This window comes from Pithys albifrons, chromosome 6 (genome assembly GCF_047495875.1).
Source record: "Pithys albifrons albifrons isolate INPA30051 chromosome 6, PitAlb_v1, whole genome shotgun sequence".
In the NCBI taxonomy this organism is placed as follows: Eukaryota; Metazoa; Chordata; class Aves; order Passeriformes; family Thamnophilidae; genus Pithys; species Pithys albifrons.
Window position 1 is genome coordinate 32,689,360 of NC_092463.1, and position 22,561 is coordinate 32,711,920.

Here is a 22,561-nt window from a genome sequence, read left to right on the forward strand (position 1 = left end):
ATACAAGTTCTTTAAAATAAGAAATGTGCAGATCCATGCAGTTGGCTTACTTCCCAGGGCTGATGAATAAATATTATTAAAAATACTAACTCATACGCAAAATTAAAAACAATAGCTATATTTTCCATAAATTCAGATACTATATTCTTGTTATCTAAACAATATTTGATCTATATCTCTAAAATTTTAATATTTTTGTTACATTAATATTTGGATATTTAATATTATTAGAAACTTTAAATAATTGTTATCCCTTACTCTGTTATATAGATGCTCACAATAGAGACAATTAACTGACAAAATCTATACTAACTCATACAAATGTTTCCTATCTTTTATATGTTTTGGGAATATTTAACTGTGCAACTATTTAGTCATTCACCAACACAAAAGTAGATTTGTTGATAAATACTGGAAAAAGAGAAATGATAGTGACATTTTCACCCAAAAATGCAAAGTTAGTTCTTATTTATAACAAGGTGGAACACACGCTGTCTTCAACAAAGACCTGACAGATATTTTATGTCACTCTTTCAGGGACTCAAATTTTAATAAACCTAAAGTAGATGTTGCACAAATTTTGCCAAAATTTGAAACTAAGTCTATCCTGAGAGATTACTCTGTCTATATGTATGGCATGTATAAGAAAGTAGTAAAAGAGTTTTCTTCAAATGACAAAGAATTCCAGTTCTTTATCAGCTGAGTACACAAGTAGACAAGCTGATTTGACTACAAGTTACTTTAAATGGACACTGTAGGAGCATCACATCTGTTGACTGAGCAAATGTAAGTAACTGCCTGGTTTATCATGGTCAGTTCTGAAGCTTACGTGAATTTGCTGAACTCCACAGCACATTAACTTCTTACAGGGATAATTACAGGCTTGAGTAGTATGCAATTTGTATAGCATTCACTGACCTCCAAGTTGACCTTGTTCAGAGCAAATTCATAGGTTGTCATAAACCCCATTAGACATGCCTAGTTTGAGGCAAAACCTTTCCAGACTATAGCTGTTGTAGACAACATGACATTTGAAATCATTCTATTGAAGTATTTTCAAGTGCTAATATATTCTCCAAATAGGATCAAACTACCTCACATTGCTAAGCAATACTTCCTCCTTAAAAGAAAAAAGAAAAAGTGAAAAAAAAAAAAAGAAAGAAGACACTATGTAATTTTAAAAGCTAAACCAGAAATTCATGGTTTAAAATGGCAACTGACTGTATGTTCACATACATTTTAGACAAATGTACAGATGGTCACAATTACCAGGCATTAAACTAGATGCAGACTACCTGAAATGGCTTCACCCAAGTAACTGAAGGGTAATACTTTATTCATTAGGCAGCAAAAATGCAGGACCATGACAACAGAATAGTTGGGCATGAAACTACTCCAAACCCATAGTTATAATGTTAAGTATTATACAGGAGTTCTGTCATAGATTTTTAGAACCAATATGCAACTTGAAAGATATTGCAACTAAATATATAATCAGTAGTAAAACAGAGAACAAACTTTCAAAGATGCTAATTTTGTCCCAAATTATGGCTATTTGGGGAAGGTCACTGAGAGGGAATTAAATATGCGCATGAATTCCAAATAGAAAGGAGACACAAAAAAGTCAACACTTTTTCAATTCAATAAAAACATAAGGCAAACAAAAGGAAAGATTGTAAAGACTGCACTGAACTATTTAGTCTATAGTTTAAAAAGACAAATCATGGATCACCTCTCAGTATATTGGGACCTGCTTGTAGCTGGCAGTGACAGGTAAGCAGCTAAAATGCAGCTGATGCCAGCTGATGCTGTTATGCCAACTGGTGGGGTTTGCCAGCTGCCTTCTGTGTCTCCAGACTATGAATGTATTGTTGTAATGGATGCACCATCTTCTGGCTTAGTGACAAAATTGTGACTGCTGCTGATAATTCATTTACTTCACTGATCCATAACATTATTTGCTCTATGTGGTTTTTCCCCAACTATTTTTTTAATGTTACTAAGTTAGTTGATTTGCTGTACTCAAGTGTCCTATCTACATATTTCAAATATTTATCACCTAATTTAAAAGTGAAGATATATTGAAGCTTGTATACATTCGCAAATTATTCTGCCATTTCCATTAAAAAGTGTTTCTCAACATAGTCAGAAATGTATTTCATTAAATCCTATAAAACAGACTTCACTGTTTTGTCTAACTTCAACGTCTACATTCTCTCCAGGACACTTACTGGTGCTGAAATCTGAAGAGATTCAGTTTACTTTAGTGATTAGAAGCTAAATCTTTCTTCCTGGTGGTGCATGGATTCTTTCCATAATATTTAAATTTACTGAGAGAAGACATAAGCTAAAGAGCTGTCCTGCACATCACAGTGTTTTTCCCTCCAGTCCCACTCATTAACTTTTATGGTGAGTCACAGCCTGGGCCCGTAAGTTGACTGCTGAAACCCTGTTCAAACAGAAGAAGAGTATCGTGCACAAGAACCCCAAGTATGCCTCTCAAGCCATTCTACAGAAATACACCAAGAGTTACCAGAGAAATTTCAGGAGCTTAAGACTAGACATTATCTCTACTATTCCTATTCAAAGGAGAGCCAAGTTTAACTGTTTTCTATTTAACATGGACAAACCATAGTTTTGGATTTTTAAAATATTTTAAGAGACAAGAGTTGTATTCCAATTTCATTAGCTTAAAACCCCCCACTATTTTTAGTCTTTTGAGAAAGGACACACAAATGGAAATACTTCAGGCTAAAATAGGAGGTATGAAATGAGCTAGTAAGAAACTTATTTCAATATTGTTATTCCTATCAAAACTGTAAAAACTAGATGAAGCCACAAAATAGATACTTATTCCCTATGGATAGTTTCTGTATTTTACATCACTGCAGAGCTTTGTGATAAACAAGCAAATGTCAGTCAATTTTCTCAGCACAGCAGAAAATATAAAAAGAAAGTGAGAGTGCCTCGGCGGAGCATACACCAGCATTTCACTACTTCTGCTTTAGTTTGAACACTGTTTATTATCTTATGCAGACAGCTGAAGACAATCATTGTGTTTCAGTGCTGCAAAGCTTCCAACATTTTCTGCAATATCTGCCCTTCACGCAGAAACACAAAATTCATTAATTGTAATTCCTCACTTAGTTAGATGGACAAAAAACTTGCTGACAGACATATCCCTTTCAGTTAAAAAAATGCAATTCACTCAAAATATTGACACTCTTCTTAAATGAGAACAGATGTTAATAATTATGTGAAGTCTGTTAGAGATAATAGACAACAGAAAAGCCATTATCTTTAATGTCCTCCTGCGTCTTTGAAATGATAATCATTGCACTAAAGGACCAAAAATGATTGATGGACTTTCATTTAGAGCATACACCTGACATAAATTACTTGACATTTACTCTTTTTTTTTTGTAAGATGAAGACAGAGTGGCATCACAAACATCCAACTATCCTGTTTCTTGAAAAAGTATAGAAAATACTTGAGTTTTTGAGGCTAAATTACTAACAAGTGCTCAAATATATTGGAAAAACTAATGCAACTTCAAAATATGTGCTAAGTCCAGCAATGGAGCTACACAATGCACATGGAATAAATCGCAGTAAAGGAATGTTCTTTTCTAAACAACCTTTTTTTTCAGGATTACAGAGTATCATAGCTTAATACATAATGAATCATGTCTTTTATTTCGTTCCAAAATATGTATCCTAAACCTGCCTTTCTTCTATTTGGTAGTACAAGAATTTTGGTTCTGCAAATTTAACAGGAAAGGGCTTGGAAACAATTACGTGTGTCTATCAGCTTAAAAATTTGCATGGATATGTACAGAGAAGAAATGTTAACATTGAATGAGTGAAAGGAGAAGTGTCTGCATGTAATACTTCAATCCTTCATCTGACGTGAAAATACCTACAGAAGACTTTCAGAGTCTGAGAAAGAGGCTACATCCCTGAAATTACATTAAATCTATAAAAGCTGAGTTCTTTGAAAAACAGTGATGGGTTTGGGGTTTTTGGTTCATTTTATTTTCCAGAAAAACAGGTTACAGTTTTAATGATAATTGTTTTCAGGTTTAATTTTTTCATAAGTAGCTATGGACCTTAATGGTACTGTACTGAATCTACTTACAATTGAACATTTTTGGTGCATATAATTTCATACTTGAAGTCCATTTACATTTTCGCAAATAAACTTAAAATTTGTTTTTCTAAAAAGACCATACATTCCTAGACAATATTTTAATGTGAGTGTTACTGAAAAATAGACAGATGCAGAAATCATAGGTCCAGAATGCTGCATCTGAAATCCAAACAGAAGAAAGTACAGAAATGATGATGAACACAGTCTATATTAACAGTTGCACATTCTCAAGCATGTAGTGATACTTTAAAAAAAGGAGTTAAAAACATGAGTCATATTCAAAAGGCAACTAAAGTCTAAATGTCCAACAGAATCAATACTTAAACTGAAGTTTTGAACTAAAATAAACTGGTGGATCTAGCCCTTCTTCCTCATTTCCAAGAAGCTGCAACATCTTAGAAATATTGAAAATGGGACCACCTACAAGCATTTGAAAAAGCTTAACTAAAGACCCCAACACTTTACATGGCATGAACAGTTTCAGATCTAATGGATATTATCAAGCTGCACCGTATCAGTAACTTACATTTTCAGATTAAGCTAAGTGAATTAGCCAAAATCAGAGATATTTATTTGATTTATACACAAGTGCTAATGAACTTTTGGTTTTTCCAGTGATTTCAAATTCAATCACTTCAGAACTATATTGTGAAATAAATCCCATTCCTTCTACATATTATTTATCTACCTAGAGTCTCTGGGAAAGTCAGCAATCGTCTCTTTTCCATTTTATGCACCTCTGAAAAATCACTTCATTGCATTACCTCATATAAGATCATTATGTATTTAGTCTTAATCTTAACATTTTTATCAGAGAATTCTTTTTTTAAATATTTTAATATATTGCACACTATTTTTCTCTAATATTGTGACATAGCTAATGCAATCACCTAGCTACTAAATGCTCCTAACCAAAAAAGACAAATTCTGCTCTGAAGACATAATATCTAAAAACCCAGAATACTAATTTTTATCATTATCTACATAATACTGTAGAACTTTGAATAAAAGATTGCATATATGTAGAGAAGATAAATGCACAAGAACAGGAGTTTCCTGCATTATTTCAGAGGATGTAGAGTTGGAAAAAAAATCAAGGTTCTTCCAAAGCTGATGAATTTTCCAAAGGGGTGCACGATCAAAGAAACATGAGCAGCCACATACCTTGCAGAGCTTCTAAACCCAGATAAGCATTACCATTACAAACTCTTTCTTTGCAGCAGCTGCATGCACTTGATAACACTTACTGTGTATCCCCATCAACCTTCTCCTTTCTAGAACAAACAATCATAATAATTCAACTCTTTTTTCACAGACTACTTTCATGCTTTTCATCATTCTCCCTCTTCTTGACTCTTTACAGGTATCAAACTTTTTAAATAAAGGACTGTAGTGTCTAAATCTAGATGCAGTTCTTAACTGACGTATGGCTGAGTATTGTGTCCTGCAGGCAATACTTCTACTGATCTATGAGAGCTGTTTTAACTTTTAGTAGTGCCACAATTTGACAATTCATATTCCTCTTGTGAGCCATTAAAATGGCAAGACCCTTTTTGCTCAACTAGTACTCAGTCAGCCAGTTGTACCCCATCTTATTTTTTAGGTAGCTGAATATCCTTAACTGTATTAACCTTGTGATTAACTGCATTAGCTTTGTACTTATTCTTGTCTTTCAGACCATATCCCAGATACATGAAAGCTTTCTGGAGGGTCTATTCAGCACATTTGAAGCCTCTTGCAAGTAAGTGGTAGCTGCAGAGTTAGTATCTGAGTAATAAAGTGAAAATACCAAGGTAACTACAACAACCATAGAAGCCCACAGAGTCCTCAGTGTATTCTTCCATTTTGACACTGAGTATATATATATATGTGTATGAATACAAATGTTGTCTATATTATAAATATTTAATTTGGAAATCATACACTATATTGTAATTACATTATTTATATAAGTACGTATATAATATTAATATAGACTCAGTTTTCCTTCTGCACATAACCTGACAAACAGTACTGGAAAGCAGACCATCTGCTCTATTTATAGAGAATTCCAGAATCACAGAACCAGGTAGGTTGGAAAAGATCTCTGAGATCACGGAGTCCAACTAATGACTGAATATCACCTTGTCAACTAGCCCATGGCACTCACAGCCACGTCCTGTCCTTCCTTAAACACCTCCAGGCATGGTGAATCCATCACCTCCCTGGGCAGCCCATTCCAATGCCTAATCACCCCTTCCGTGCTGGAATTCCTCCTAATGTCCACCCTAAGCCTCCTCTGGTGTGGCTTATATAGGAGAACATTTAGATATTTCTGAATGCAAATGCCAGATGTCTACCAGCTGTAAGCAAAAAAAAGCATAGCTTACCGTGAATTTTTTAATCTGTGTTGCCATAAGGTGTCTACTATGTGGACAAATGGATAAGGACAGAAAAAAGTGAAAATTCTACAGAATTTCCACAAATGTATTCATTTCACGGCATAATCATGCAGATTATTCCAACTAATTTCACAAACCTAACAATTCTGAGAATAAACTGAACAACATTGCTTTATTTGGAACTTCAAGAGAAATGTAAATAAGTGGTAAAGGTGTAACAATGCAACAGGCCACTAATTGTTAGTCTCTTTGATTTTATAAAGCCCAGTTAAATGAGAGACAATTCTCTAATTCAAAAGATAAAATCTTGCTTCCAATTGCATAAGGAACTTGATTGTGAGGCACTGATGTAATTCTCATTCAAGAAGTAAAGTATTAGAAAATTATGTTTTAATAAGCCATCCTGCACCACCTATTAGCCTGTAATTTTCCTAAATAAAAATAAAGGAGGCTGAACTTAGTTTGTATAAGATGGCATTGTGGAAAGAAGAGATTTAATGCAGTGAATGGGTCAGCCATGACAACTTCAGATTTTACTGCTGTACCCATATCCTGTTCTGGAAGGCCTTTTCATAGCACATGAAAAAGGAATTTACAAATAAATACAAAATGACACAGCATCAGCTGAAAACTGCAATATATGATAAGCCTCATAAGATTCATTATGTGTTTCTTAATGTCTGAAGAAAGCACCTTTAATCAGACTATACAATTCCATACGTTGTGACACTTGCACCATTTTTAAGACTAGACAAGCACAAATTTCTGTACTGAAGCAAAAAAAAGGTTGTTGCTAAAACCCTAGTCAACAGACATAATTGTCAGAAAAAAGGCAAGAAAGCATGAGAATCAGAAATGAAGCCAGCAGAACAGACAGCTTTATACTGAGCTACAGGAGCTCTCTGTTGCTATCTACTAATAAAACCCTCCGGTAACTAAATAAAATGCTTCTCTACCACTGTATCACTTGCAGCCCACCGAGAGTGATGCACTGGAGCAAGCCAGCACACATCTGGGCTTTCAGAGAGGCAAAGACAACACAGGACCATCTAAGAGGGCCAACTATCTGTAAAAACATTCACCTGGTACTATGAGTCATTTAACAGAGAAAGGTGAGAAGACATGACATACAAAAAGAAAAGCTTCTGTAAAGGAAAATTTTGTTTAAATTCTAAAAGCTGATTTATTTTTAAACTGATGAAATCAGGGAAAGTTTAGAACTGCTGACTCTAAGATCCTAAACTGTCACAGAAAGCCCATGGCTTGTAAGGCCATGATCATAATCTTATCAGGTAACCAAACTAAAGACATGGCGACAGATATTATTCTTAATTTATCTCTTAGAAAATTTATTTTTGTATTTTCACACAGTACCTCAAAGGTACTTTTTACATTTCATTAATTTCAGTAAAGATATCCTTTTTCTTAAAATAGTAAGTTTACCTTTAGTAACAAAGCAGAATAATTCAAACAACAACAAAAATAAAGAAGATATCTTTGCAATACAATACATTGGTTGCTCACAAAAAAATAGTACTTATTATAATACCATTATTTTTTGTAACTATTATCCAATTCAATTTTGGATAAAGCTAAGAGAGATCATTAAAAAATCATGCTGCTGTAACATGTAGGTTAGTTTACAAAGCAGCAAGGAAAAATAAAAATACCATTTCATCTTTCAAGATACAGGCTTAATTCCGTACCTGCTCTGCTGTAGCAGTTATTTCCTTGGGGTGTATTTACAAACACCAGCATAGGCCCATTTTTCATTTTTTACTTATTGCATTGTATGAGTTTGAATTTTATAAATTCTATAGCTTTACTTACGCTTCTCATTAGCTACTGCATAAAGACACAACACAGAAGTTTATGAGCAAAGATATTTTGAAAGATCTGATTGCACCAACTTGTATCTATGTATATATGTTTTACGTTCTTTGTAGTGTAAAATTGAAGGTAGCTGGCACAGCTCACAAACAATGGGCCCTCTTGTGGATCCAAGCAGGTAAAGTCCAAGAGATTTATGATACACTGTATGTTTAAATAGTTTCTGATACGTAACCATGCTGTTTTAGGAAAACAGCATCAATTATTATTCAGCCTAGAATTTTTCTGGCGGCCAATACTACTAATGCCATTTCTTTTTCCTGTCTGCACATCGCAATGGACAAGTACCAGCTGTGTCTGCAATGGATCACGTCTGAGGCAGACAATATCTGTGCTACGGCAATGACACATGACTTGCATGTAGCTTTGGCCATTACAGACATCATTGGCCTGTCCCTTCCTGACACAACTCTTTAGCTATACTGGAAAAAAATGTTTTGGCTTTCCTTATTCAAAATGTCTCTTTAAACTTCATTTTTCCAGTAGAATTAATGTCAGTGGAAGAGAGGTTTGCTAGAGTAACTTAAAGACAGAACTTAATTATAAATCAGGTCAAAAGCTGCCAATGGCCTGAAATATTGGAACTTTCAGATACAAATTAGAACTTTCATTCAGTTCTCCTAGAGAATACATTTTCTACCCCATTGGATATGGAACTTTCACTACCAAAAGCAAGAAAACTTCCAAGGTAAAAATCTTCCAAGGTAACTTGCTGCTCAAGAAAGAATTGATTCATCAATTCCCCTATTTTACTTGACTGTTCAGTCACAAAAAAACCCCAAGAAATTAAAAGGGAGTTTTTTCAAAATGAAAAACAAAACAGTAACAGACACACAAAAAGCAAACAAAGAAAAACCCCTAATAAGTACCTTTTTGGCCTTTGTTTTTTTTTCGTACGTCTCTGATAATGGTTTTCTTTTTTCCTGAGTGATGTCTTTGGAGAATAAATATTCAAACTCAGTAGTGTCAAGTATATCAGGTTCTTCCAGTGATTCCCATAAAGTCGGCATAGCAGTTTTCCTATAAAGGGAAAGGTAATAATAAAGTTTCCAAACATTTATGAAAAACCACAGTAGATATAAGCATAATAGATAAAAAGCCATGACAGATTTGAACTCAAAGCAACACAAAGAGCGTTATTTCCCTCCAACTTACTCTTGCAAGCAGTCGAAATGTTTTGCTATTAGTTCTATTGGCTTTTAGTTTCAGCTATTTAGTCCGCGCCTGCTGGACTATCGAAATCCATTATTCAGACTGTACAGTTCTTTGTACAACTGCAGCTTGTGCAAATACATCTCAAGAGATTTCTGCCACTTCAAATAGGATTAGGAGTATTTCAACAGCAGCTTTTTTGAGAAATTCCCAGTAATCTATTTAGACCTATATAAATAAACAAAATCAACAAACAGCGAACAAACTTAATTCAAGCATATTTTAGGAGCATTCGGAGTAATTTGTTAGCTGCAGATGTTGCATGCTCATATTTATCCTTGTCGCAGTTCTGAGAAACTAGAGTCATTATGTGGCTTAGATGTTGGGAGACTAGCCAGTACTCTTCTCCATTCAACCAACTGTAAATTTTAAATGTGGATTATCTTTCCTACTTTTTTTACATTCCAAGACCAGATTTAATTTTGGATCAGTTTGAAACTTGTTTAGACAATCCTCTAGTTTTATCTGGATTTGGGAAAATAGTACGTAGTGCTACAAAACATTGTACTTCAATTCTGAAAGGGCTTCATATCAAAATTTCAAAGCTTCAGGAAAATGTGTGGGACTCTTATCTATTAATCAGTAAAAGGTGGAACCACTTCTTCCAGCAGATGTCACTAAAAGGCAGTGAAATTATTTGCAATTAAAAAAAGTTATGAAAATCACTATAAAATACAAATGGCTGATGTCACTAAATGTGTTAGATGTAATATGCAACAAAATGGAATATCTACCAATTCAATAAGAACCAAAATTATTTTTTGTTTTCAAATTTAGGACTTTTTTAATACTCAACTGTGTCTACTATCATGAAGGTTAAGGAATGCTTACTTTTTTCCATTAGCATCTACTGATGCAGCATATTCTGTGTCACAGGACACATTTAAGAGTTCCACACCTTCACCCCCCCTGATATGAGCCATAGTGTCAGCAACACTGAGGAATGAAGGATTCTTTCTGGCTCTGCAACAAGAAGTCCCAAAGAGCCACTGATCTAAGCCGCAAACTCTTGAAGACGTTTCCAGTTCTAGCACAGACCATGAAAATGATGGACCATTACACGTGGTGACCAGGAGTTCACCAGAATGCTTAGACCTTATCTTGAAAAAGCTTGGTGAACCAGAAATATTACAGAAAAAACCCTGTGATTTCAGTGAATCAATAGGAAGACTTACAGTAAGGTTTACTTATGGACCAACTATTTATTCACTATGAAACACCTATACACTAGTAATTTGGAGAAAATAAAGCCAAAATTTTTAAATGCTTTTAATTCTGAAAAACTGAATACAACTGAAATTTTATTAATATTTTGTTCCTATTTAATATAAAATATTAACACCTTACAAAGCTTTATTATACCATGATAATACCACTTTCTCATCAATATAAATTCAGAGCTGTAAAGTAAAATAAAGCTCATATTTAATACATTTAACCACAATTATTTACTTTAACTGTGTTTAACTATAATAAGAACATTAAAATATCAATAATAATTTTAACAAATATTTTATCTACTCATTATTATATGATAAACTATAATTCTTTCTAATGATTCATAATATATAATATAGTCACAGTATATATATAATACTATATAATATAGTGTGTATATATAGTATAGCACATACAATGCACATAATTTTAACTGAAGTATAATATTTTAAAATAATTTCTTATGACCTGTTTCTAGACTTATAGAACTGATTCAATTTTTTTCTTAAGGCATTTTAATTCCATGCCTCTACACTTACTTTGTTACACATTCCTAGACCATTATCTTTTTGCTTTTAGGCCTTGAATAGTATACCTACCCTTGTACCATGACAACTCAAAGTAGCAACTCTTAAGTCCAAGTAAATATATTTTACCTGCTGTCTTGCAATTGTATCCGTGTCCAGTACAAAGGCTTCATGGGACGGCTGGGTTCAATGGCAGGTTTTCGAGGACCTTGGCTTGAAGATAAAGTGCTATTAAAAAAGAACCCAGGCCCAGGAGGTGGAAGAGGTGGAGGCAATTCAGATCCAGGCAGTGGTGGTGGAACAGGAGGTCCCAGCCCTGGAAGCGGTGGTGGTGGAGGTGGCGGTGGTGCTTGAAAATTCCTACAGCCTTCAGAAAGTGGAGGTGGCAGTGGTGGACCAGGTACAAAGTGAGATGTCAGTGAAGTCAGACCCATTGGCAAAGGTGGTGGTGGAGGAACTAAACCTGACAGTGAAGATTCAGGAAGGGGTGGTGGAGGAGGAGGTGGTGGTGGTGGTGGTGGAGGTGGAGGAGGCAGCATTTGTTTTGGTTGACAAGATAAGACACTTTCTGAAGACTGTACATTGTAACTGTCCTTATTTTCACTTTGGGCAGAAATATTATGTGACAAGGAAGAAATATTCAGCTTTTTGGGTACTATTTGGTTATTTTTCACAGCTCTGTTATCTTCTTCACTAGGCTTTATGAAAGTTTCTCTGTCAGTCTGAATACATACATTTCGGTATGCCTTTGGTGGGTTATCATCTTCAGTAGAAACACCAATATCCTTTGCTTTTTCATTTCTTCTGTTTAATTTATTAGCAAGTTCATTTCTCAGATGAGCAATGGTTTCCTCAAGCTGAGCAGTTGATACAGCATGTTCTCCACGAATATGGAATACCCTGAGTTCAAACTGAGACTGCAGAGCAACAAGAAAAAAAAACCTTAGTGCAAATATTTTTCTGAAGTGTTTCTTTTCTAGTAATTAAAAATCTTCACACTTAGACTATACTCTTGCATAAAGCATAGAGAGAAATACGTCACCTTCCCAGCTCAGAATGGCTTTACTGCAAGCTATTACATAATTTGAAAATTGCCGCTCTTTAAAGAAGTAAAAGCAGGTGTGTTCCAACAAAACATAATTTATGAGTAAATACCAAGAACATGAATTTGGGCAAATTCTATGTTGTACATTGTCCTTAAGCAGACATAATTTTTTAATTGAATGCAATAATTTATGGTATACTATAGAAAAACTGTATTCAATGACATGATGTTATAGACTATTTCATAAATATGTCTCATATATATATATATATGTATATATATATTTAACATGTTATGAAGCAAACAGAAGATTAAACACAACAGAAGTCAAAATTCATCCAAAATACAACATTAAATAAACAAAATAATTTCTCAGTCTACTAAGTGTTATCATCAATCAAATTCATAGAATCATAGAATCAACTGGTTGGAAGAGATCTTCAAGATCAAGTCCAACCATTCATCCAACACCACTGTGATTTTACTAGATCATGGCACCAAGTGTCACATCCACTCTCATCTTAAAAACCTCCAGGGATGGTGAATCCACCACCTCTCTGGGTAGCCCATTTCAATGCCTTATTACTCCCTCTATAAAGAATTTCTTTCTAATATCCAACCTAAACCTCCCTGGCCGAGCTTAAACCTGTGCCCCCTTGTCCTATTGCTGAGTGCCTGGGAGAAGAGACCAACCCCCACTCAGCTACAACCTCCTTTCAGGTAGCTGTAGAGAGTGAGGAGGCCACCTCTGAGCCTCCTCTTCTCCAGGCTGAACAACCTCAGCTCCCTCAGCCTCTCTTCACAGCACTTGTGCTCAAGTCCCTTCACCAGCCTTGTTGCCCTTCTCTGGACCCGCTCCAGCACCTCAATGTCCTGACTGAACTGAGGGGCCCAGAACTGAACACAATACTCAAGGTGTGGCCTCACCAATGCAGAGTACAGAGGAACAATCACTTTCCTGGTCCTGCTCGTCACACAATTCCTGATGCAGGCCAGGATGCCATTGGCCTTCTTGGCCACCTGGGCACACTGTTGGCTCATGTTGAGCTTCCTGTCAATTAGTACTCCAAGGTCCCTTTCTGTCTGGCTGCTCTCCAGCCATTCTGTGCCCAGCCTGTAGCGCTGCATGGGGTTGTTGTGGCCAAAGAGCAGGACCCGGCACTTGGCCTTGTTGAACCTCATCCCACTGGAATCAGCCCATCTCTCAAGTCTATCCAGATCCCTCTGCAGAGCCCTCCTGCCTTCCAGCAGGTTGACAAAGGTACATATAAACTCTTCAAGTTTATCTTTAATATTAGACTAGAACTTCATTTCTCCCCGATGTGTTTTAATCTACAATTCAGGAAACTAAATCTTAGAACTAAGAGCATCATGATGATTTCACTGAATAATTAAGGAAGGAATAAAAAACCCCCATCTTTCTTACTGCGTATCAGAAAGATACAAAACATTTGGTACAGGAATATTTCCTTTAAATAATGCAATACAATCCAGTATTACTATTCCAGATGACTAATTTCCTACAAGCTATTTTCTGTTATGCCATGATACTATCAGGCACCTGGCTGATGGTCTCTTATTTCTTTGCATGATTCTTTCAGGATCCCTCTACAAAAGGAAGCCAACATTTCAATGGAAGTGGTAACAAGCTTACCCCAAATTCCTTCAGGCACAGAAATTGACACTTAAAACATTCCCACACAGTCCTTGTCAGAAGTGGCAACACAGGGCTCTCTACTTACCATTCTAACCTGAGTATTAGGTCAGAGTTCATAGTTTACAGAATCAACTAATATGCACCCAAGTCATACATGTATAATGTAAAATCTTGTGACTGTATGCTGTACAACAAAGCTTCACTAGATATGCAAACAATATACATTATTTCATACAGCAGTATGATCAGCTTTTATTCCAATCAATTTCTTAAGATAAAATCCAAAGTAAACAATCTGGAAACACAGGGTACAAAATGCTCCTTTCCTTAACTGGCAAGTGTAAAGCTAGGAAATCAAGATTAAAGTTTTGCAAAGATAATGAAACAGAGATTTGCATTGGAAACAACCCAATTCCTACTAGTTTTATAGAAGAATTAGGACAAATACATAAAACAGAATTGATTTGTTTAGCTTTTTCTTTTCCTACTGTTAATCTATCATAGTTTGTTGTCACTCAGCTTTATTATTAGTTCAGTTCAACTATCACAAGATTTTCTGCCATTTGAATTGCTCCAGAGAAATCACCTTTCTCTTTAAACTTGGCATACTGATCCATAAATGAGGTAATGAAGTAAGTTTGCCTTCGGGAATTTAACTGAATTTTTATCATGGTATTTTGCTCCTATTGGACATCAAAAACTTCCCAACAGGACAATTTACTTTGAATGTTAGAGATTTTCCCAGCAGTAAATCTGAAGCCACCTTAAAAACACGCTGTAAAACAAGCGCAGCACAGTATCTAACAAAACCATTTATTACACTTAAATGGGCATGAAAGCAACTGGATTAGTACTGTAAGTCTTTTCAAATACAGATCCTTAGTCTTTATATTACAATATATAATTGGTGGTTTAAACTCAAAATTGTATTTGAGGTGATAGTTTTTTGTTTTGCTTTTCATTCTTTCACATTTTCAAAATTATTCTCTGTTAAAGAAAATTTAGATAAACAAGAAGAAAGCTAAAATTACTAAGCACAAAAAAGAAACACAGGTTTAGCAAAAATGAAACACGGAATGTGTGTTGAATGTCTCACCAATGGAAAAGATCAGTCATATCCAACTGAGCGCAATAAAAAGAGCAGTAAGCAATAAACCAATTTTTAATTACTTTTCAGCTAAAAATAAATCTTAATCACTGCAATATTAATTAATATTGAAACTTTTTCAGCTTACATACCTGTGATAATACCTCCAACAAAAATGTCAAGAATATGTATATGAGTATGTACTGGTTTTATAAATATAGACATAAATATTGCACACACAGTCTTAATAAAGGTCTGGATCCTGGCATATATTTCTTAAAATGAGATTAAATGCTCCAAGATCATACAATGAATCAAATGGAGACACACATCATCAGAATGTAATAGTTTGGTCACCGCTATTTTCAGCAGAATGAAATGGAAAAAAAAAATTCGGCAGGAATAAAGATGTCTGAGGGAGAGAAGGTGTGGGAAGAAGGCTGGAGGGACAGAAGATAGGAGAGGGTGACTGAAAACTAGAGCTTAGAAAGCCATCCTATGCATGGATGAACATAATTTATTTCTGAAGAAGGGTTGAAGATTTTGAAACCTCTTAAAATGCTTGTATAAATTTCTGTACAAAAAGAAAGGAAGACATCATGAAGAACGTGGGAGATGATGTTCATCAGCGTGCTTTAGACAAAGTGGATAGCAGGTTTTTTTCATTTGAAAGCTGCATTTGTCACTTTGCTGACTTGTATAGATGCCTAGGTGCTTGCTTCTCAACAACACTCATGTAATAAATTGGGACTGTATAGCTAGATTGAACTCCAAATAAATTAGTGCAGGGAACACATTTCTACTCCCCTGACCATTTCATCTTCTTGCAGCACTAATCTGCTCTTTCAGTGTGTGTATCAAATCAAGCCCTTAGGCCTTGGCATGTTGAGGTTCTCTGGCTTTTCTGTGTATTAGTGAATCTTGCCAGCCAGTTACTGACATTATCTAGGGTTTTTTAACATATTACTCCCTCTTCTGTACACACACACACACAGAATTGATACTTCATCGATGCCTAAACTTCCATGATAGTAGAGATGTATTTTCTCCAGATTACTTTTACAAAGACCATATTAGAGGCAGGTATGTTTCAATAAAACCTTATTACTATTTCCTGTTCATATTGCTAGCTTCAAAGAAAATGTAAATATGTAAAATAATGTACTGTTACAGCCTTAATGTGCTGAAATCAGTTTTCAGTTATCAATTTGAAAGTACCTCCTGAGTATTTTAAACCTAATCCACATAGCAATATGCTACTGAAGATAGCTCCTTACTTTGGTACAATCTTTCTTGCATTCATTGTCAATATTAAATATTCAAACAATACTGTGATAGGAAGCTGAAGAATACCGTTAGAATTCATAAAAATTTTATCAGACAAGGGACAGTCTGAAAATACATGCTACAATTACAAAAGGGAACTGCAGCACACATAGACACTGAAGGGATTGCTCAGTGGTATGGCAAGTCTAGAAGGAGAAGGATCTGCAAAGGACAGCATATCACAGATTGATCATGAATCAACCACTCTACTAGAATATATAAAAAGAATTGTCATATGCAAAAAAATAATCTTTCTGCTTTACTCAGCTACTAAAAGCTGTGTGTTCAGTTTAAGACAAATGCTGTCCCTGCTTTCATGATTACTGTCACTGAAATCTGGGGTAGCTAATTCGGTCTTAATTTCCTAGGTTCAGTCTACAATGCCTTATGCCTCCACCTCAACCTTGCTGGATAATGTTCCCCTTGTTCCCTTAGTTTCTTTCTGTTCCTATTGCTCAAGAATATGTTAACTGAACCCTTAAATTTCCTTTGCAAGATGTGATTCAGTTTGAGGGTTGTCAAATGCCCTTTGTTTTTCTGAACTCTAAAACTAGCCTTCTTAGCTAATGTACCTCTTCTTCCATTCTTCCATAGGCTCTCTGCTTCCACTCAATAATTCTCATTTTGAAGGGTTGAATAAACAGGCAGTTCTGTCTATCCCTCTCCTTGGAAGGTCTTATTTTGCTTGCAAATCTGCCCTAGCTTGGAACACAGGTTTCAGAGTTTCTGCGTCTCTGATTCTGACTAGAGAAGGATCTTGCCTGTTTTCTGTCCAAGCCTCATCAGTGCAGCCACACTCACAAATCAGTTTCTTTAACTTCTCAAGGTTTGTCTGGTATCTGCCATTGAAACAAGCATGATCTATTTTCCTTGAGTAAAATCAATTCACCAGAGCAAATGATCCCAGCTGATTCTCAGATCCCTTAAACACGGACATTTATATATAAGCTTAGAAGGCCTGTATTACCCTCTTCCCAAAAAATTATGGGTAGAAGAAAAGCCACCCCTAAACAAAACCCAAATCCAATCAACCAAACAAAAACCCTACAAAACCCCCAAAACAAACAAATAAAAAATCCCAGACCCTTAAAATACATGATATTGTCATGGTACAAAGAGGATTATGCAAATATTGAAAAATCATGATACACGGTAACCTGGAAAACATGAGGAGTGTTTGGAATGGCTTTCCAGTGTCTTCCTGTCTTCTCCCCTTACACCCATCCCTCTGCCATGATTCCAGTGCTTCCTTTTGGCACCTACTAAGTGACTTGACCCAATACAGAGAGAAAAGGCATATTTTCTGAGACAATGGAAACAGCTCTGCCTTGATCCCATGAGACCCAGGAAATTATAAATTTCTTCAAAGGAAGATAAAGAAAAAAATTGAATCAGTGTACCATAGTGTCATCAACCATTAAAGTACGGGATGATAAATCACGCAATTTATCACAAAAGCAAAAAACTAAATCCTTTCATTCAGCATGTAACCTACAGGTTGTCTAAATGTCCTTGAAATGATAATGTGGATTGACATAGACAAATCTCAATAGCAATGTGACAGCTTTTCTCTGTGGTTTGATACATGAAAGATTAGTATCTCCTTCAATACAGTCTACACAGTCAATTAAACACAATCAACTGTATTTGTTGTGTTATTGCTTTACATAATATGATTTTATGTGGACAAAAACTTTTTAACGATGATACAGAACTGCTCTGATAAGAAAAGTTGTAAAACACTTTGAATGTATGAAGAATGTAGAAATCTCTAAGCAACCTAAATGAAAAAAAGCAGTTGCTGGTTCATTATTAGTCACGACTTATTTTCACCATCAAGGTTTAAAATCATCCTGAGAAGTTTAACAGTAAAACACACAAAAAAACCTCTAAAACACTGTTTAGAGCAAGCAGTATGTAGAACTTTGCTTTGAAACTAGCAACTCCACTGTCAATGCATAATACTTTTTCACTGGTGTTTACAGTGTAACTCTACTCTGAAAAGTGACTGTGTAAAAATGACACATATTTAATGAATAAAGCTATTCTAGGTATATCAGAGACAGACCTCTTCTTTAACTGAGAAACACACTTTTACAAGCTTTTACTCTAATTACCGTGGAAAAACAACATATTAGGAAGAAAGTGAGCTGGATTTTATTCCCTTCTCTGACTTTTATACACTGATTGTTACATCTAATTAGTTACTTATGCCAAGCCATGAAAATGAAAAAAATGGGAACAAAGAAGACACAAAATATCTATGTATATACTTTATAGAACTGGAAATGTTCAGAGGGGGAAGAGACATTTTAAAAAGAGGAAAGAGAAAAGAAAAAAAGGTAAGAATTACTGAGTTGCTGAGGAAAAGTACTTTTCAGACTTCACAGCTTTATTCTCTTAATAGTATTTTAGCCATCAAAGAAGTGTGCATAGAAAAGAAAGGAAAAACAAATTTTTCACAGACAGCCTCTGACTTTTTGGTTTTTTCATTCTAAGTAATTTCATCCTCATTTTTTGGAAGAGTTCACACTTTTTATTCTTGTATTGTGTTGACAAAGGAAAAGAAGTCCTTTTTTGTTAAATCTTTGTCCTTGAAAAAACATACATTTGTTTTAAATTTTAACAACAATCACAGATTTAGCAAAGGATTTCTCCACAGGAAAAAAAAACCAAACCCATGCCAATTTACACAAAAATCAAAATTCCTCTCAACAAATGTAACAGTTACATACAGTGCATCACCATTTTCAAAGGTATGCAGTACGGATTGTTCTTACAACTCACAGTTGATCATTCTCAAACACTCCCAGAACCATAAATATTTGTGCAGGCAATGTATATAGAGTCCAATTCTCAAATTTAAAAATATTAAATACATAATTTTATAGAGAAAATGTAGCCAAACATGAAATTTGGCTGTAGGAAATTTGAAAATAACAGGTATGCAGAACATTGTTTGCAATGTATTTTCAAATATTTCATTATTTAACAATTACTGACATTTCTGTAGTTGAGAAAGAAATGCAGTCTTGTAGCCACCAACTCTGAAGCAAAAAAATTATTGGCATAGCACATAATTAAAATATACCTACCTATACTGCAACACAGAAATTTTTTTAAATTACATGTGTGTGATTTCTTATATATAGGCATACAAATGAATTAAAATTCATGTAACGTTTTAAGCACCAATTCAATTCAAGTTTGATAATTTATAATATTTAGTGTGAAAATATGGATCATGTTTAAAAAAACATGTAAATGAACAACTGAATGAGTGTGCAAGAAAGCAGTATATTCACTATGAGATTTAATGGCAATCTAAGGAAAAATATTTTTGAGAAATGCACTGTTTCATACTCCATCTGCTGCTAGTTCTGTTGTTTTCTTACTCTTTGTTAAAAAAACTCCAAAACCAGCCATCTGCCCTTCTCTGAATACAAAAAATCAATGAGAAACTGAAGGCACTAACAGAATGATACCTGCCTTCTCTACTGAAAAAAATTCAAATCAAACATGTCATTTTTAAAGTGAGTGTTTAAAGTAACATACTTTTACTTTTTTTGAATGTTTATGCTTCTAATATTCTTTCAATTCATTGTTCCAGTTTCGGTCAAAACTATTCTGGATATAGCCAGTAACATGTCCATGCCATTTCTGAATTAGTTTGCATTTATAACACATTTTGAGTACTTCTTTCATATAGATTCAGTCCTGCATACAAAGTTACGCCATATTTATTAACATCTTCAGCTACTCTTCACTCTCCTCTCTCCTAGTATATCTCCTTCCTCCTAGTATGTTAGCTGAATTACTCATTTACTTTGTTCCCTTAACTCCCTTCCCAGTGCTGTTTTTCCCTCATCTTTCCCATTTCATCTTCTATGCATATTCAACTGCATACTATACAGAAAATGTCTCGCTGAAATTACTATATTCATTAAAGGCCTGTTGACATCCTTCACTTTTTTGTATTAATATGAATTTCTTCTTCTAAATTTAACGCCATTCTTCAACAATTTGGTTCTTTACATATGCTTTGTGTCTTCCTCCTCTTTACCATTTTCCAAGAGTCACAATCTGTAATAGCCAGTATAACACTCTTCCAGTTGCAAAGCCTGTGTGCCACGTCTCCAAGAACTGTCTGTCAAAGGATTTGCAAGCTTTTGGCCAGTGCATTTGTACATACTGAGTCTAGCAGGTCTATGAAGACAATGAATAAGAAATAGCTGGGGGGGTTGTTTGTTTGTTTGGCTTCTTTTTCTTTCTTTTTTAATATATGTACCATGAGATAAAAAAAATAAATCTACAACTGAAACTTATTAAGTCTGCTGACAGTGAAATACAGTGGGAACAGGAATTGAATCAGGCACATGGTGTGACTCTTGGGGTGTCCTGTTCAGGGCCAGGAGTTGGACTCAATGACCCTTTGAACTCAGCATATTCTATGATTCCTTCTCATTAGTGCTAAGCTTTCGGTGACCACATAAGTGCAAAGTAACAAACACACCTCCCTTTTTCCACTACCTGAGGAGAATGAATAGCTATGCAAAGCAGATCTATACCACAAAGACACTACAGATGTTTTCAGAGTGGGACCATGCATATCAAGAGACTATTCTGTATGAGATACAAATCACCCCTACCTAACATTGTGGACTGCACACAGTCCTACATTCTTCTAATCTCCAGCATTTCCTCCTCCAGCTCTTTGTGGACCTTCAATTATCTCCTAATGCTCTGTGCTCTTTTCCATGTTCCTCAGAGAGTGGTTTTCAGGTTGCCTTGACATTTGTTTTCCTCATCCTGATTGCTTTGTGTCCGCTCTGTAAAGATTTCTGTCAAGTTACAATAATCCAGGGTTTTTTCCTGCACATACACGTATCGTCCCTTCAGTCCTTTCCCTGTTAAGAACTATCATCCAACCATTCCAGATTACACCAATTAACTTACCTATACATAGTTTACAACAGCTCATCTCTAGATCTTTTTCTACAGCTGTCCTATATGCATGTCACTTTATTCAGATCAACACCCTTAATAAGGGTACCTCCGTAACTTCTAATCAATCAATTATAGATAGAACCCTTGATGTGCCTTTGAAATTTCTTGGTAATCTCTCAGGATCCTTGAAACATTTTGAATCCAAATGCAGGAAAAGGATCTCCAATAAGGTCCACTGTACTACACAGCATACTCCACACTTATGGATCCTATTGTTCACTTCAGCACCTGGTAAGGGACATACTCTACTGTGGAACCTCTGAGCCCGCAGAGAAATCTCACTGGAATCAAAATCCTTCTTGTATCTGACATGCATGTCAAACAGAAAATTTTTAATGCCTTGAATTCACTAACTTCTTACCATAGGTACATTTGCTAAGAAATGTCCTTCCTTGAGATAAATGGTAAAAAAACTCAAAAAAAATGAGACTAAATAGTACTTATTAAAGCCAACTGTTAACATGCACTTAAAAAGGGATTTCAGAATATTAACAGCAGAGAATTTAGCATTTTATGTAGATTTAAAATATTTGGTAGGCAACCTATAAAATTCCCACTAATACTAAAGTTTCTGTTCATTTGAATGAACGTTGTTTAAAATAATAAGCCCATGTAAATATTCAACCGACAAAAATTAGTTTAAGCCTGCATGTATCTCAGGTAACAGTGACCCCCAGAGATGGGAATACCACACCCATGTGAATCTGCAAAAAAGTAGTGTACCTGTTATGCCATGAAAAAGGGAGTGATCCTTGCAGAAGACCAAGTGTTGATTTTTCCTAAATGTAAACTCACATATGCTGGAAAAAATAAATCCTACATAATATGTGAAAGTGGGATATCCAGCTAAATTGAGACCTAGGCATAAATGTCTAGGAAAACTGGTATTTTGGGGACAATTTAATTAGCAAAATCTCTAAATATTGTTAAGCTCTGTTAAACATTTGAATTGTGCAAAATGAAATGAGTCAATTCAGGATGCAACACACCAATAAATGTAAATGATATACTGCATACAATTTCTCTGAGGCAAAGCTAAAAATTTATTTCAAACTTTCTTC

General features: G+C 35.0%; 1 protein-coding gene across 1 annotated transcript in view; it reads right to left on the minus strand.

The window, feature by feature from the left end:
* The window catches only part of FMN1 (formin 1), a 134,923-nt gene that overhangs the window by 80,685 nt on the left and 31,677 nt on the right, over nt 1–22,561 (minus strand). Inside the window, exons 4-5 of the mRNA XM_071558058.1 lie at nt 11,508–12,295; nt 9,291–9,441 (exon numbers count right to left, since the gene is read on the minus strand). Of these exons, the coding sequence (XP_071414159.1) occupies nt 9,291–9,441; nt 11,508–12,295 (939 nt within the window). The remainder of the gene's footprint in view (nt 1–9,290; nt 9,442–11,507; nt 12,296–22,561) is intronic.